General features: G+C 38.7%; 1 protein-coding gene across 1 annotated transcript in view; it reads left to right on the plus strand.

Annotated features, from left to right (window-relative positions):
* Positions 1–13,830, plus strand: part of SAAL1 (serum amyloid A like 1) — a 17,067-nt gene extending 3,237 nt beyond the window's left edge. The window contains exons 2-11 of the mRNA XM_006768406.2: positions 442–525; positions 3,606–3,685; positions 5,779–5,838; positions 5,972–6,087; positions 7,042–7,222; positions 9,117–9,199; positions 9,288–9,476; positions 10,260–10,456; positions 12,397–12,489; positions 13,421–13,830. Of these exons, the coding sequence (XP_006768469.1) occupies positions 442–525; positions 3,606–3,685; positions 5,779–5,838; positions 5,972–6,087; positions 7,042–7,222; positions 9,117–9,199; positions 9,288–9,476; positions 10,260–10,456; positions 12,397–12,489; positions 13,421–13,513 (1,176 nt within the window). The 3' untranslated portion in view covers positions 13,514–13,830. The remainder of the gene's footprint in view (positions 1–441; positions 526–3,605; positions 3,686–5,778; positions 5,839–5,971; positions 6,088–7,041; positions 7,223–9,116; positions 9,200–9,287; positions 9,477–10,259; positions 10,457–12,396; positions 12,490–13,420) is intronic.
* Positions 13,831–16,178: the final 2,348 nt, after the last annotated feature.

Below are 16,178 nucleotides of genomic sequence, written 5' to 3' on the forward strand. Positions count from 1 at the left end.
GCTCTGAGCCCGACCAGGGGCTGCACCTAGGGATTGGGCCTGCCCTCTGCCACCCGGGAGCAGGCCTAAGCCAGCAGGTCGTTATCTCCCGAGGGGCCCCAGACTGCGAGAGGGCACAGGCCGGGCTGAGGGCCCCCCACTCCCCCCCTGAGTGCACAAATTTTTGTGCACTGGGCCTCTAGTGTTAATATATTCAAGGCAAGAAAAGAGAACAGCCCTCTGGAATATCACAAGTAGTTTAGATTTGTTTATGAAATTGTTCCATGGCCTTGGGACCAGCTACCACAAAGACTTTCTAGCATTAATGTTTACGCATTTCCTAACTTTTTCTTAGGCCTGAAAGTAGGTATATGTGGAATTAAAATTTTTTTACGATTGCCTAAGCTATGGGTTTAAAGAGGAACATTCAACATCCATGTTAATTATCATTTTTATTTTCAGGATGTGGCTTCATTTCTCCAAGAATTTAATGCTCCTAAAATATTTATGGGTGTATTGGCCAAATCCAAATGTCCTCGATTAAGAGTAAGTATGTACATTTTTATGCCTCCTCTTTGGAGCAATAACATAATGCTGGACAGTCTTTCATTTTTCTCACTTTAATTTTCTTACTGGCTACAAATCAGTTGCAAATGCTTATTGAACATTACCAGGTACTAGGTAATGTGCTATTTAAAATTATTAGAGTCCTAGAATTTTAGATTTGGGCTAGACCAGGGAGATCAGTGCTTTCAGATAAGCATAACTGAAGTTATGCTGCTAATATGTGGCAGGACAGGGAACAGTGCCTGGACCTTCCATTTCTGTTTATTGCCATTTTTTAGTCATAAAATCCTCCACTGCTTAAAAATCTTCATTCTAAACTCAGCCGGTTATTCAACACTTTCCATAATCTGAATCTAATTCATCTTCCTAGCATAAAATCTACCCTTCAGATTTCCTTCTAATTTAGCATCTCAGGAGCTTACTGTGATCATCACCATCTTGGGGCCTCCCTTTCCCTCCCCTCTCAATATTCACATCTATTATCCAAGATGATACTTTTCTTCCAACATTTCCCAAAGAAGTAAGCTCTCAGTGGCCATTGCTGATAATAAACTCCCAAATAATTACCTGTACTTCTCATTTACTCTTTATGTTCTGTGCAATGTATTTTGCTGTAGTGCCATTTAGGTTGCTATGTGTTACGCATATTGTAGGTGACTAATGTCTGTTAAGTAATTATAATTATGAGTAACTGAATATTTGGTTTTACTACTCTATGAGGTAGGCATTTATCTCTACTTTATAAATAAAAGAATTAGGTCTCAGCTTAAGAAATTAGTCTAAGGTCTTACAATTAGGAAAGAATTAAGTTGGGATTTGAGCCTAGCCTGCCATTCAGTATAACCACTGTACTTATTGTCTCTCTTTCTTTCTCCCTTTGAAATTACGAAGTGGAGAATTCTATAGCAAGTTTTTACAAATTGAATGTTGAATTAAAATTTGATTTAATACAGTGCTGTACTGGTGGGGTCCCTCAGCCTGGTCTGTGCCCTCTCATAATCTGGGACCCCTCAGGGGATGTGGGACTGCCAGTTTCAGCCCGATCCCCGGCAGTCCAACATCCCCAAGGGGTGTAGTAGTATGTGAAGCAGCAGGAGGCTGGGGAGGAGGAGGAGCCTCAGCCTGGGCCAGGCGCCACATTGCTCCCACTCCTGCTCATCCGGCCCCAGAGCACCTGCCGCTGCCGCTGCCTGGTAGCGCTGCTGCAGAGGCAGGAGAGGCCCGTATCGCCGCAGCTGCACTCGCCAACTGTGAGCCTGGTGTCTGGTGCCCATTGGTAAGCTGAGCGAGCTGAGCAACGCTCCCACTGTGGGAGTGCACTGACCACCAGGAGGGAGCTCCTGCTTGAGCGTCTGCCCCCTGGTGGTTAGTGTGCATTGTAGCGACTGGTCGAACTGTCAAACGGTTGACTGGTCACTTAGGGTTTTATATATATAGAAAAGGCTTGACAGTTATATGATTTTCTCATATTTTTCTAACAAATACGTTGATTCATGATTACTACTTAAAATAAACACATCAGGAATGGCACGTTTCAGGAATTAGTCATATCATTATACATGTCTATAAGCTACTTGGCCACACATTAGAATCACTGAGGATGGGGACTCTCAAACTTTAACATATCCCAGGATCACTGATTTCTGGGCGCACCCCCGAGTTTCTGATCCAGTAGGTTTGGGGTAGGATTAAGGGTTTTGAACAAGTTCCCAAGTGATTCTACTGCTCTGGACCAAGGCCCACATTTTAAGAAGCTTTGCCCTAAGAAGCTTTTAAAAATCCTGAGCCTGTCCCTGAACAGTTTTGCTCAGTGTTTAGAGCATCAGCCTGCAGACCAAAGGGTCACGAGTTTCATTCCCAGTCAAGGACACATACCTGGGTAGCAGGTTCAATCTCCAGCCCCAGGCTTAGGCTTTTTGTTTTCCCTATTATTTTTATTTTTATTTTTTTTTAGGCTTTTATATATATAGACAATACATAGAAAGTGCTTAGAGCAGTGCTTGGGCATAGTAAGTGCCAAATAACAGTTATTATTACTGAGTTTTTTAAAGTTTTTTCAATGCATTTTGCTGCCAGAGTCATCTTCCTTAAATATCGTTGCAGTATATTGTCCTGTTCCTTGATTTCATGGCTCTACTTAACCTCCTAAATTAAATCTAAACTCTTCTTGGCATTCAGGACCCTTAATCCTGATCCTTTTTACCTGCTGTATTTATCTCATGCTGTTCTCTCACCTTATACAGTAGCCAGACTGCTTTCCTTACTGTCCACTGTATTAGCCATGTACATTATTCCCTTTTTGCCTTTCCTGATACTTTGCCCCTTGTTTAAATGTCTTTCTTATTTGCATATATAAATCCTTCCAGTTGCCCAGCTGGTGTGGCCCATGAACCAAGAGGTCACTGGTTCAATTCCTGGTCAGGGCACATACCCAGGTTGTGGGCTTGATCCCCAGTAGGAGGCAGTCGATCGATGTTTCTCTCTTATTGGTGTTTTCATCTCTCTACCCCTCTCCCTTCCCCTGTCTCTGAAATCAATAAAAATATATTTAAAGAAAAATAAATCCTACCAATCATTTAAGATTCAGTGTATCCATAAGATTTTTTTCTTCCAGCCCTAACTGGTTTGGCTCAGTGGACAGAGCGTCGGCCTGGGGACTCAAGGGTCCCAGGTTCGATTCCGGTCAAGGGCATGTACCTTGGTTGCGGGCAAATCCATAGTAGGGAGTGTGCAGAAGGCAGCTGATCGATGTTTCTCTCTCATCGATGTTTCTAACTCTCTATCCCTCTCGCTTCCTCTCTGTAAAAAATCAATAAAATGTATTTTTTTTTAAATATTTTTTCTTCCATAACTTCTGCCTGCCTTGATCTTCTTCCCATGTCTCCCATCCCTTCCCAGATAGTCTGAGCTTGTTAAGATTGGGGTGCAGGCAATATACTTCTATATGCTGTCTCCTGTTCTATTGCCCAAGGTTCAGTGAAAGTTTTTCTTCAAGTGTTTATTCTTTTATGTGTCTGTCAACTTAGAGCTATTGTGACCTGTGAAATTTGATTTGACAGGAAATCTGTGTGGGAATTTTAGGTAATATGGCCTGTTTCCAGGAGATATGTGTGTCCATCAGCCATGATAAAAATCTTGGGTAAGTTTTACTACATAATAAGTATGTTTAAAAAAATAGATTTGTATTTCATATCCCTAAGGAACTCATGATACATAGGAGAGATAGGAAAATATTATGAAATGTAGTACTTCCTTTCTCTTGATGAACACTCTCCAGAAATGTCATTGTGTGTATGTTTTTAAAAATATATTTTTATTGATTTCAGAGAGGAAGGGAGAGGGAGAGAGTAAAGAAACATCAGTGATAAGAGAGAATCATTGATTGGCTACCTCCTGTACACCCCCTACTGGGAACCGAGCCCACACCCTGGGCATGTGTCCTGACCAGGAATTAAATCGTAACCTCCTGGTTCCTAGGTTGACACTCAACCACTGAGCCACGCCAGTTGGGCTCATTGTGTTTTGATGGTAGCTAGGAGCTTTCACACTATTTATGGTCATGAATCAAGATTTTTTTTTTTTTTTTTAAATATATTTTATTGATTTTTTACAGAGAGGAAGGAAGAGAGATAGAGAGCTAGAAACATCGATGAGAGAGAAACATCGATCAGCTGCCTCTTGCACACTCCTTACTGAGGATATGCCCGCAACCAAGGTACATGCCCTTGACCGGAATCGAACCTGGGACCCTTCAGTCCCCAAGCCGACGCTCTATCCACTGAGCCAAACCGGTTTCGGCTGAATCAAGATTTTTATAGGAAAGGGACCTCTATCATCAGCAGGTGGTAAATCAGGTAGGATAGGAACCAGTGAGTCAGAGCTTAGACATGGGGTACCTGATTAGAGTCCAAAACAGTTTAGGCTCAGGTACCCCAAAGGCTCAGAGAGTCTGATAAACTAGACTTGTTGACAGAGTTACCCTGATAACTCTGACTTCAACAGACCAGAACACACAGGATTGCCTCTGTGGTTCAAAGGTTTTTGTACTGTGCTTGGAGGCTAGTTGTCTCCTCCAGACAGGAATGTTGGGGGTAGAGGATTTTTAATGGTGGAAACCCTGGTTACTTTAAGAGGTTTGAGTACACCTATATCTAGCCTTGGAAATATATGCTAAATTTTGTGAGTGAATTCATATTCTAGGCAAAGGCTTCATGGCTGTTAATCAGAATCGCAAATAAATTTGTGCCCACAGTAGTTTAGAAACCTGTCTTGGGCAGTATTGCCAGTTAGGACTGTAGGGTTTATTATGGGATTCAAGTGATATTACCTCTTCTTGGTGTGGAGGGACTTCAGATCCTAGCTATTTATCCCTCAGTAATTGATAATCATTCATGGAGTATATGACTCAGGACTGTGCTTGATCTCTAATGGTCCCTGTCAAAAATCTGAGAATGAGTAATGTTAAGTTTTATTAATTCAATAAATGATTATCTTAAAATTATTCTGGAACAGTTTACATTGATGACAGGATATGAATTTGTTCAACTACTTTGGAACAGTTGGGCATTATCTAGTCAAGTTAGCAGGTAGGCATATATTGTGACCCAGCAATGCCACTAGCAGATATATGGTAAGAGAAAGCATGCACACATATATTAGGATGCGCATAGAAAAAGTATGAGCATTATAGGAGCATTGCTTGAAATAACCACAAATTGGAATTAACCCGTGCCCATCAGTAATAGGCTGGAAAAATACATTGTGTTACATTCATACAATGGAATGTTCAGCAGCAATGAATCAAAGCACAGTAGCTACAGGAACAACATGGGTAGATCTTAAACACATGTTTAAATGTCTTATTTGCATATCTAAACTAAAACTCACAAAAATGCATGCAATATAATTTCTTTCATATAAAGTTTAAAGCCAACATATATTAAATAATAACAATATAGAGTAAAGCAAATAAATGACTGCTGGAAAGTCAGGATAGTAATTTCTAGATGGGAAGGAATTGTGATTTGGAATGGACATATGGGCTATGGAGATGCAGCACTGTTCTGTTTTCTGCTTTGTATTTATTCACTGAGTGTAGATTTTATCACAGGCTTTTACATATATATGCTATATTTCACAATTAAAAAGTTTCAAAAGTTAAATGAAAACTCTGCTTTGATATTTAAAATGAGAGAATTAATGCATATTGGTTTAACTGTTTTGTTTTTGTAGCCAGGTATTATTGCACTGTTTGTATGATTCAGACCCTCCTACTTTGCTGGAAACAAGCAGGTATGTTTTCCTCTTTTTATGGATTTTTTGTACTCACCCAGAAGGGAGGCTAATAGAGTTAACTCTTTATTCTTGAATTTCCTTTACTGTTTTTAAAAGATAGATATTAAGCTCACATTTATTTATCCTGTAGATTGTTGCTTACATGCCTTTCCCAGACAGAAGTGGCCAGTGTCTGGGTTGGAAGAATCCAGGAACATCCAGCTATTTATGATAGCATTTGCTTCATCATGTCAAGTTCAACAAATGGTAAGTCACCATGTAATATAGAAAAAAATTAAAAAGACAAACAAATCTTTTTGTTTTAATCCTCACCTGAGGGTATTTTTTCCATGGATTTCTAGAGAGAGTGGAAGGGAGGGAGGAGGGGAAGAGAGAGAAACATCAAAGTGAGAGAGACACATCAATTGCTGCCTCTCACATGTACCCATACTGCGGCGGGGGACCCTGCAACCAGGGTACGAGGTGTGTGCCCTTAACCAGGAATCATCCTGCGACCCTTCAGTCCATGTGCTGATCCTCTAATCAGCGAGCCCCACCAGCCAGGGCTAGAAAAAATTTTGATTATTTTTTGTTAGGAAACCAGGTAACTATTTCTGGAGGTCATCTAAAGGCTAAGTGTTAGGAGAGAAAGTACTTCAACTCAAGATATAAAATTTCTTATATAATGTTAGATGGGTACTAGATTTATTAGGATGATCACTTTGTAAGATAAGTAAATATCTAATCACTATGTTGTATACCTGAAACTAATGGATTGTATGTCAACTGTAATTGAAAAATATTATTTAGAAAAAGATACAAAATTCTTTTAAAATTTTTATTCATTGATTTTAGAGAGAGAGAAAGGAAAGGGGTGGAGAGAGAGAGAGAAAGAGAGAGAGAGAGAGAGAGAGACATAAACATAGCTTTGTCGTTCCACTTATTTAAGCATTCATTGGTTGATTCTTGTATGTGCCCTGACCAGAGATCAGACCCGCCACCTTGGTGTATCTGGATTACACACTCTGACCAACTGAACTACCCAGTCAGGGCGTAAAATTTCTTCTTAAACTCCCAAACAAAGGAGGCAAACTTTTTGCTCTTGGAATAAGTAATGCTTTGGCAAGATTGGCGTTGTTCAGATAGCTTTAGGAATTTCGATTAACATTACTGCTTTTAAAATTTTGTTTCTCATTTCAATATCTGATTTTTTCTCTGCAGTTGACTTGCTGGTGAAGGTGGGGGAGGTTGTAGACAAGCTCTTTGATTTGGATGAGAAGCTAATGTTGGAATGGATTAGAAATGGGGCTGTTCAGCCTCAGGGCCAACCCCAGGAAGATTCTGAAGATCAACGAGTGTTTAGAATTGTGCCCTGTGTGCTTGAAGCTGCCAAACAAGTACGGTAGGTGAGCTTTTTTGTACAAAATATTCTGGGAAAATCTAGTTGCTAGAAGTATCCTTAGATAATAAGTCATCTTAATTTCCTTCCGACAGGATGAATAGCACATAGCTGATCTTTATCAGGCTTGGTTTACTACTAGTATTTGTGGTGACAGTATATTTGGTCTGTGCAAGAATTATTAATGGTTACAAAGTACCTGTTCTAATACTAATTAGCTGTAGGCTATTGTCAGCATTATTTATCTTTAGTGTCTTAAAACCTTAAGCAATTTTGTGTAATATAAATCAAGTAGATAAGATTTTCCTTTGCTTTATTTTCCATTGGACATTTAACAACTTCTTCAGCTAATGTCATATATTTGTTTTCTTGCTTCTTGTAAATATATGCCAGTCTTGGATAACTGACTGGCTTTTGGAATCTTCCCAAGAGTGATTACTAGGTCTTGCAGGTTATTGAAACTGTTTATTGTTAGTGACTAGAAAATTAATTTATGAATTGATCTGTTTAGTGGTCAGTTGTGCATTCTTAGTGCTTAATAACCCACATGAAAGCCTATTAATTTTATGACCTTTATCCAAATGAGGATTAAATTCATCATTTCCCCCCAAATTTTCTTTAGTATTCTCAATCTCAGGGAAGAATGTGGAAGCTGTTGCCAGTTCTTCCCCATCCCACTCTTTTCCCCTGGCCACTCAGCCTGCAAGCCTTGGTCCTGACTTTTTCTGGGATCCCATCAGGCCACCATCAGGCCACTGTCTCTCACCTGGACAACTGCAACATTCTTACCTGAGTTCCCTGGTTCAAGGCTTGCTTCTTGCAAGCCTCGACTGTAGAGCACACTGTAGTGATCATCCCACCTTCATGCTTCAAACTCTTCAGTTGCTTTTCTTAGGAAAAGGTTCAAAGTTTTAAAAAATTTGACTTAAAAGTTCTTGCATAGTGCTTCTCCCTACTTACTCTTTGTACTCTGTGTTTCAACCATATGAAATTTCCTTTATTTCTTCAACGGAACCAAGCTCTCGTAACTCCAGGCTTTTGCACACTATGACTTCTCTACTTCAAACATTTCTTTGCCCCTTCAGGTTTCTGTGTCGACAATATTTCTCTTAAGATACCTTTACTGATTCTCCAAAGTAAATGAAGTTTTTTTGCTATGTGTTCCTGTGATACCTTGGACTTCCTCTAGAATTACATTCTTATTACTTTGCTATTGCCCCTTTATCTTCTTTCCTTTTAGACTGTAAACCTCATGATGGTAGAAACAGTGTTTTATACATCTCTGTTTTCCCAGCCCCTAACATAGTACCTGAAAACAGTAGGTACTTAAATATTTGCTAGACCATCTTTTAATTACTATGTTTTTACATAATTGTTTGGTTGAAGAACTAGGATTGTGAGCTTCTAGGAATCCAAGCTGTTGAACACAAAAATTATACTTAACATGGTTTTAGTATTCTGAGCGAGGGAGCTAGGATAATCCTGTGAAGTTTTAAGAACTTCATTATTGTCAGTGCTTGGTGTAGTGAACCTTACATTCATTCTATAAAAGTCATTTTCCCCCCTCCTGATTATTCCGGTAAACCAGAATGATGAAGTATCACCTCTCAGGTTTCTGCATTGTTTTCATGTGACAAGGTGAAAAAGAATTTTTCTTCTTGTCTTGTTCATGTTGATTATATTATAGGATACTTGTTTTTTTACTGATTTCCCCATTAGAACAAACTGGTAAGCTCCAGTGAGTACAGAGATTTTGTCCTGTTCCCTGTTTTATCTTTAACACCTCTGGGAGTGAACTAGTACAGAGTGATGAGTATTTGTTGAATGAATGGATGAACAGTTACAATCCTTTAGATAGTAAAGTTGTTGATTCAGTGCTTTTGCTTTTTATATTTAGTTCTGAAAATCTGGAAGGACTCGATGTTTACATGCACATCTTACAGCTACTTACTACAGTAGATGATGGAATGCAAGCAATTGGTAAGATGTTATATGGGGAAGCACTGTATCTACTCATTTAATTGTTTTCTGTTTTTAAAGTACTATTTTCTTTATCATTTTTATTAAGTACAGTGTCCTGATACTGGAAAAGACACTTGGAATTTACTTTTTGACCTAGTCTGCCATGAATTCTGCCAGTCTGATGATCCACCCATCATACTTCAAGAACAGAAAACAGTTCTGGCCTCTATTTTTTCAGTATTGTCTGCCATCTATGCTTCAAAGGTTGAACAGGAGTATCTAAAGGTAGAAAAAGGCAAGTATCATTTTAGTGCACTAAATTAAATTCTGTCAGATTTTAAAGCCCAGGTTTGTATTGTTCATTTGGTTTCTTTCTCCCTTTAAAAAAAAATCCTTACTAGAGGATATAGGTTTTTAAAAAAATTATTTTTATTGATTTCAGAGAGGGAGAGAGAGATAGAAACATCAATGATGAGAGAGAATTATTGATCGACTGCCTCCTGCACGCCCCCTACTGAAGATAAAGCCCAAAACATGTGTCCTTATAGAGAATGGAACTGTGATCTCCTGGTTCATAGGTTGGTGCTTAACCTCTGAGCAACACCAGCAGGGCTTGCCCAACTTTCTAAACTCATCTTGTGCCCTCCTTGCTCACACAGTGTAAGTCACTGGCCTTTTTAGTTTTCAGACCTTCCATGGCATTTCCTGTTTGGGGCTTTTGCACTTGTTCTCTCTGCCTGAAATATTTTTCTGGGCTCTTTGCATTGATTCTTCTTATCCTTTTGTTCTCAACCTCTTCAGAGGGCCTCCCCTGCCAGCTGCTTTATTATAGTCCCTTTAATTTTCTTCATACAACTTAACCAACATCCGAAATGACCTGCTTTACTCATTTGCACATTTGAGAGTATAAAAATATAAGTCTCTTGAAGGCTGAGGCTTTGATGATCTTGTGTGGCACTATAACTGTAGTACCTAAAGTATCTCTAGCACTAATAGATATTCAGTATGAATGAATGAATGATGAGTGAATAACCAAACTTAACTGGCTAATCTCATGCCTCTTGATTTGTTTGTACAGTAGATCTTTCTCTAATAGACAGCCTGATTCGTGTCTTACAAAATGTGGAACATTGTCAGAAGAAACCAGAGAATTTGGCAGAGTCTAACACAGAAGAAACTAAAAAGTTTGATTTAACCCAAGATTATTTCCACTTGGAAATCTTAAAGGATATTTCGTGTGAATTTCTTTCTAATATTTTTCAGGCATTAACAAAGGTAAGAAAGACGTATTAATGGTTTCTTCAGCAAAAGTATGAACTGCTTAATGTTCCCAACTTTATTATTACTGTTACTATTTTTGGCAAAATGAAGAAAGAAATTGTCACCATAAGCTTATAAGTTTTAAACCAGCAGCTGATGTGGTTTGGTATATTTTTATATATGTATATGTTTTTCACATATTTATAACCTATATATACAGTTTTCACTTAACATGACATTGTAAGCATTTCTCCTGACTAGATCAATTCACTGAAAGACTTTTTACCGAGCCAGTTTAATACTTAATTTGCCAAAAAATCAATTTATAAAATTGATTGTAAACTTTTTTTAAGGAATAGTTTTCCTAAATACATTCAGATTTATTAGCCTATTCTTCCTTTGAGCATATCCTTATTGTTCATATATTTTAGGATAAAAATATATGAACATAACTATAGACTATATATTCATATTCATTGAAGTTTTTTCAAAAATATTTATCAAAACAACTTTCTGTTATTCTGGTGATTTGTTTTACCTTAGCATAGGTTTTCAGAAGTTAGGTTACTAGATTTGACATTATAAATGTGAAGATGACTGAGGCATAATGGCTACATTTTTTGAAAAGGCTTTTGACATGTGAAATGTTGATTTTACTTGATCCTTATTATTGGGTATTATAATTTTATGTCAAGTAAAATTCAAGAGGTGATTAAATTGTACCTTATTTTGATTGGCATTTTTTATTATTAGTGGGTTTGAATATCTTTACATATATTTGTATGTTGGTTGTGTTTCCTGCTTTATAAATTTATTAGTTTTGATTATTGGCATGGAATTCCATGGGTAATACTATATCTTCTGAATATCCATTGCAAGTATTTTTCCCATTGTTTGCTGTTCCTTTTGTGATTTTGGAGAGAGGGACGTAGATGTTTCCTAATTTTTAAGTGGTAGAGATACAGGAGAAAGGTGGGCTGAGGTTAAAGCAGGATTTGACAGGAAAGTTCCCACGTGTCATACTTAATGGAGTTTGGACTTAATCTGGAGGAAACGGGAACTACTAAAGGTTTCTTTAAAAAGCATCAAGTGATAAGATCTGTTTAGAAAGATTACTCCAAAAGCAAGAGAGAAGATTAGAGACAGTTGAGTCTGGAGATCTAGAGACCAATCAACAGGCTTTTGTGACTGTAATCTTCAAGAATAATCTGGTACATCAGTAATTTTTATTACTTTTTATTTTTAAAATTTCTCTTTATTGTTGAAAATATTACAGATGTTCTCCTCTATCCCCCCTTTATTGTCCCCCCTCTACCCTCCGCCCCTAACCTAGATCTTCACTACATTATTTTCTGTGTCCATGGGTATGCATATATGCATATAAATTCTTTGGTTAATCTCTTTCCACGCCTACTTTCCCTCTGAGATTCATCAGTCTGTTCTATGCTTTTATAATTGGCATACAGTAAACTGTACATATTTGAAGAGTGCAATTTGAAAAACTTTAGCCTATATATACATCTATGATACCATTACCCAGTCAAAATAATAAATATATCTATACTCAAAAAAGAAAAAAAAAGAATCTGAGAAATGAGAGCCTGTCTAAACAATGGAAGTGTGGGTGGAGAGGAGGTGTAGGATAACAGATTATTGATAGAATGAACACTCAAGGGAAGGGGTCAGCAGCAGAGGAGGAAAAGCCTTGGCTGTATTCCAGGTTTTTGGTGTGTGTAGTAGGGTAGGTGGGTATGTGGTGGCAGTCTTCACTAAAATAAGGACTGCAATGGAGCACGTGTTTGGGTTACACAGGAAAGAATGATACTGGGTTCAGTTTGGGACCTTTGAAATGCCTGTACGATCAGTGGAGAATTGTATAAATGGATTTGCATTTATTTGCCAGATACAGCTTTAGAAATTTTCCTTTCTTTTTGTTTTGTTTTGTTTTGTTTTAGGAAACTGTGACTAAGGGACTAAAGGAGGGCCAGTTAAGCAAGCAGAAGTGTTCCTGTGCATTTCAAAACCTTCTTCCTTCCTATAGCCCTATGGTGAGTGGGAGTAAATGTATAGGTAATTGAGTTTCAGAGGATTACTTGATTTTTGAGGCCATTGTCAAGCAAGATAATGCTTACAATTCACACGACTTACTGCCTTTGCCAGACAGATGACTGCTGGATAAGTCATGGAGGATCCTGAGGAACAGTTCAGGTTTTAAGAGAAAGGAATCAACACTGAATTTACAGTATTCTTTTCTGTTAGGAAGTAGATAATACATATATTAATCAAAAATAAGGTTCTTAGGTACAGTCAGTAGGTTTTTCTGGTTCTTCGAATTACATCACATTTGCTTGTTTTCATTAGAGGCAGTTTCAAGATAGGAACTTTTTTTAGGAAAGTGAAATATGAAAATATGAGAGTGGCTCTAACTGGTTTGGCTCAGTGGGTAGAGTGTCGGCCTGCGAACTGAAAGGTCCCAGGTTCGATTCCGGTCAAGGGCATGTACCTTGGTTGTGGGCACATCCCCAGTAGGGGGTGTGCAGGAGGCAGCTCATCGATGCTTCTCTCTCATTGATGTTTCTAACTTTCTATCCTTCTCCCTTCCTCTCTGTAAAAACTCAATAATAAAATATATTTTAAAAAAATATGAGAGTGAAGGGACATGGCAGGAAGGAGGATAGAAATAAAACTTCGTGAAGGGACATGGCAGGAAGGAGGATGGAAATAAAACTTCATTAACGAACCTAAAGGGGAATCAGTGGGAGAGTAAATACTAGTTTAAAAGTAAAACAAAATAGTAAGATCTTGTCACCTCATTGATGTTTCAGGAAGTACTATTATTGTCATCTGGGAATATATCATCATTTCTTTTCCTCTGGGCTATTTAAAAATCACAGACAGAGCATTTTTATAGTTGGTAATCAATATCTTAGTTCACTTTTCCTCTACTTATGTTATTTGATTCTTTTGTTTGACTCACAGGTGGAAGACTTTCTTAAAATCCTATATGAAGTTGATAAGACCCTTGCTGGTGACCTAGAAGAAAGCTTCCCAAGTTTAAAGGTTCAGACTTAAAAACTGAATTGTAATTCCCTCTGCCCAAGAAGTAAACTTTATTTTTGTTACTGACAGTTGAAATTGATGTATAGGAAGTATTAGATAAAACCTGTATAAGACCATAGTTGTCTGGTATTACATTCATGCACTTCTCCCTCCCCCGGCCTTATCTCATTTTTGTTTAGTATTGGAATCTGGAGTTTCATCACCATCAAACACCCCTGCCCCCTTTTTGGGGGGTATTGGTTATGTGGTATTGTTTTCTTCAGGTAAAGAAAACAAAAATACAAGCTTGTTATTGACGTTTTTTTCCAAGAATAAAGACATCCCAAGGATTTTTTTCTGTAATTATTAATTTGATTTTTATGTGAGAATTTTATATTTGTGTCCACTACAAGCATATTCTGCTGCACCAATAGAAAACCATACTATAATAGCTTTTATGCATTATGCAATAAGAAGTCCAGAGGTAGATAGTCCAGACCTGATATGGTGGCTTAGGGACCCTAGCTCCTTTCACGTCCAGGTGTTCTGCCATGTAGACCTGTGTGTTCATGTTTATTGTCTTGTGGTTAAGGGGAGTATACGATCTCTGGTCCTTTCATCCACATTCAGGGAGGGAAAAGAAGAAAGGCAAAGGGGCTGTCTTTGTTGACAGTTGACTGTGTGTGGGTTTATTTCTGGGCTTTCTGTTCTCTTCTATTAGTCTATGTCTGTTTTAAAACAATCCCATTTATAATCTATACTAGAGACCCATTGCAGGAAGATTCCTGCAAAAATAGGGCTTCCTCGGGCCTATTCCTGCAAGAATAGGGCTTCCTGCAGCCGGAGCAAAGCAGAGAAGGGAGCGAAGCCCGCCCTTTTCCACTGCCTCGCTCCCTCCTGTCTCCGCTGCCTCAGCTCTGCTCCTGTGTCCACTGCCTCGGGACACTCCATCGGTGGCGGAGCAGCGAGGCTGATCCGCTCCCAGAGTGGGCGGATCATGTCGCGCTGCTCACCCCCGTGGCCCCTGGCCGGGTAGACAGGCCTGGACACTCCAGCAGTAATGAAGTGGCACCCCCCGCCTTCCCCGCCACCTGCCTGGCCAACAGGCCTGGACACTTAAGCGGCAGTGCTGAGGGGACTGGGCGTCGCCATCTTTGTGACAGAGTGATGGAGTGACTGTTAATTTGCATACTACCCTTTTATTAGGATATATAAAAGCCTAAGCGCCCGTTATGACTGAAGGACCTGAATGACTGGGCAACCAGTCGCTATGATGTGCACTGACCACTAGGGGGGCAGACACTTAACGCAGGAGTTGCCTTCTGGTGGTCAGTGCGCTCCCACAGCCAACCTCCCAGGATCCCTCCCCCCGGCCATCCAGTCCCCCAATGGGCCTTGATCGCTGGCCAGGCTGAGGGACTCTACCTGTGCACGAATTTGTGCACCAGGCCTCTAGTAGCTATAATAAAATGAAATGCTTACAAATAACCTTAACCAAGGAGGTGAAAGACTTATACACTAAAAACTGCAAAACATTGACAAAAGGAATTAAGGGAAGCACAAATAAATGGAAAGACATCCCAAGATTATGAATTGGAAGAATTAATATTATTAAAATATTCATACTGCTCAAAGTAATCTACAGATTCAATACAGTCCCCATCAAAATCCCAGTGGCATTTAGAAAATAGAAATAGAAAGAAAACAATCCTAAAATTCATGCAGCACCATAAACGACTCCAAATAGTCAATGCAATTTAAACAAAAAGAACAAAACTGGATACATTACACTTTATGATTTCAAAAAACGGCAGGGCAAAAGTATATTTACAGTTGATCTATGGAAAATAATACAATAATTTATAAATAATACAAGAATAAACTCTGTTTTGAGTACTCACAACTGTAAACTTACTTTTGCCCCATCCTGTATATTATAAAGCATTTTAGGTTTCCTTGAATGAGATCTGAAAAGTCTCAATAATCTGAAAATTCTACAACCACATTTATTTTTCACTAGAGATGAATTAAGTGAAGATATACCACCACATGATACTTCTTGCAAATATGATTTTTACTTAGAACATTAGAGCTCTTTAGCTACAGTCTCACTGTAGACCTCTTGCTGCCTCTAAATACCTTTCCTTGTGAAATGGTTTTATTTTTATTTTTTTAAAAATTTATGAGAATATATTTGAGTCCGGCCAGAGTAGCTCAGTGGTTGAGGATTGACCTATGAACCAGGAGGTCAAAGTTAAATTCCTGGTCAGGGCACATAGCCAGGTTGTGGGCTCGATCCCCAATGTGGAGTGTGCAAGAGGCAACTGATCAATCATTCTCTCTCATCATTGATGTTTCTATCTCTCTCTTCCTCTCCCTTCCTCTCTGAAATCAATAAAAATATGTATGGTTTTTTTGGTGTGTGTTTTTTTAAAGAATTTATTTGAGCCAAACTGATGACATGCTGGGAACCAAGATCACAAGTGCGCTCTCCTTATGAAATGGTTTTAGATTAACTTTTAAACTCCAGCTTTCTGTGTTCCACTGCTAAGGCTACAGCATATATTTATGAAAACTTTTCTGCTCACTAGGACACCTCGTTAATTATACACTGAGCTTATATCAATATTGGGCTTGTTGCCCTGCAGGCTGTTTAGAAGTGAAGCCTTACCAGACCATCTGTCAATCCCTGTCATTG

The sequence above is a fragment of the Myotis davidii genome, unplaced genomic scaffold, assembly GCF_000327345.1.
Source record: "Myotis davidii unplaced genomic scaffold, ASM32734v1 scaffold1363, whole genome shotgun sequence".
Classification (NCBI taxonomy): Eukaryota; Metazoa; Chordata; class Mammalia; order Chiroptera; family Vespertilionidae; genus Myotis; species Myotis davidii.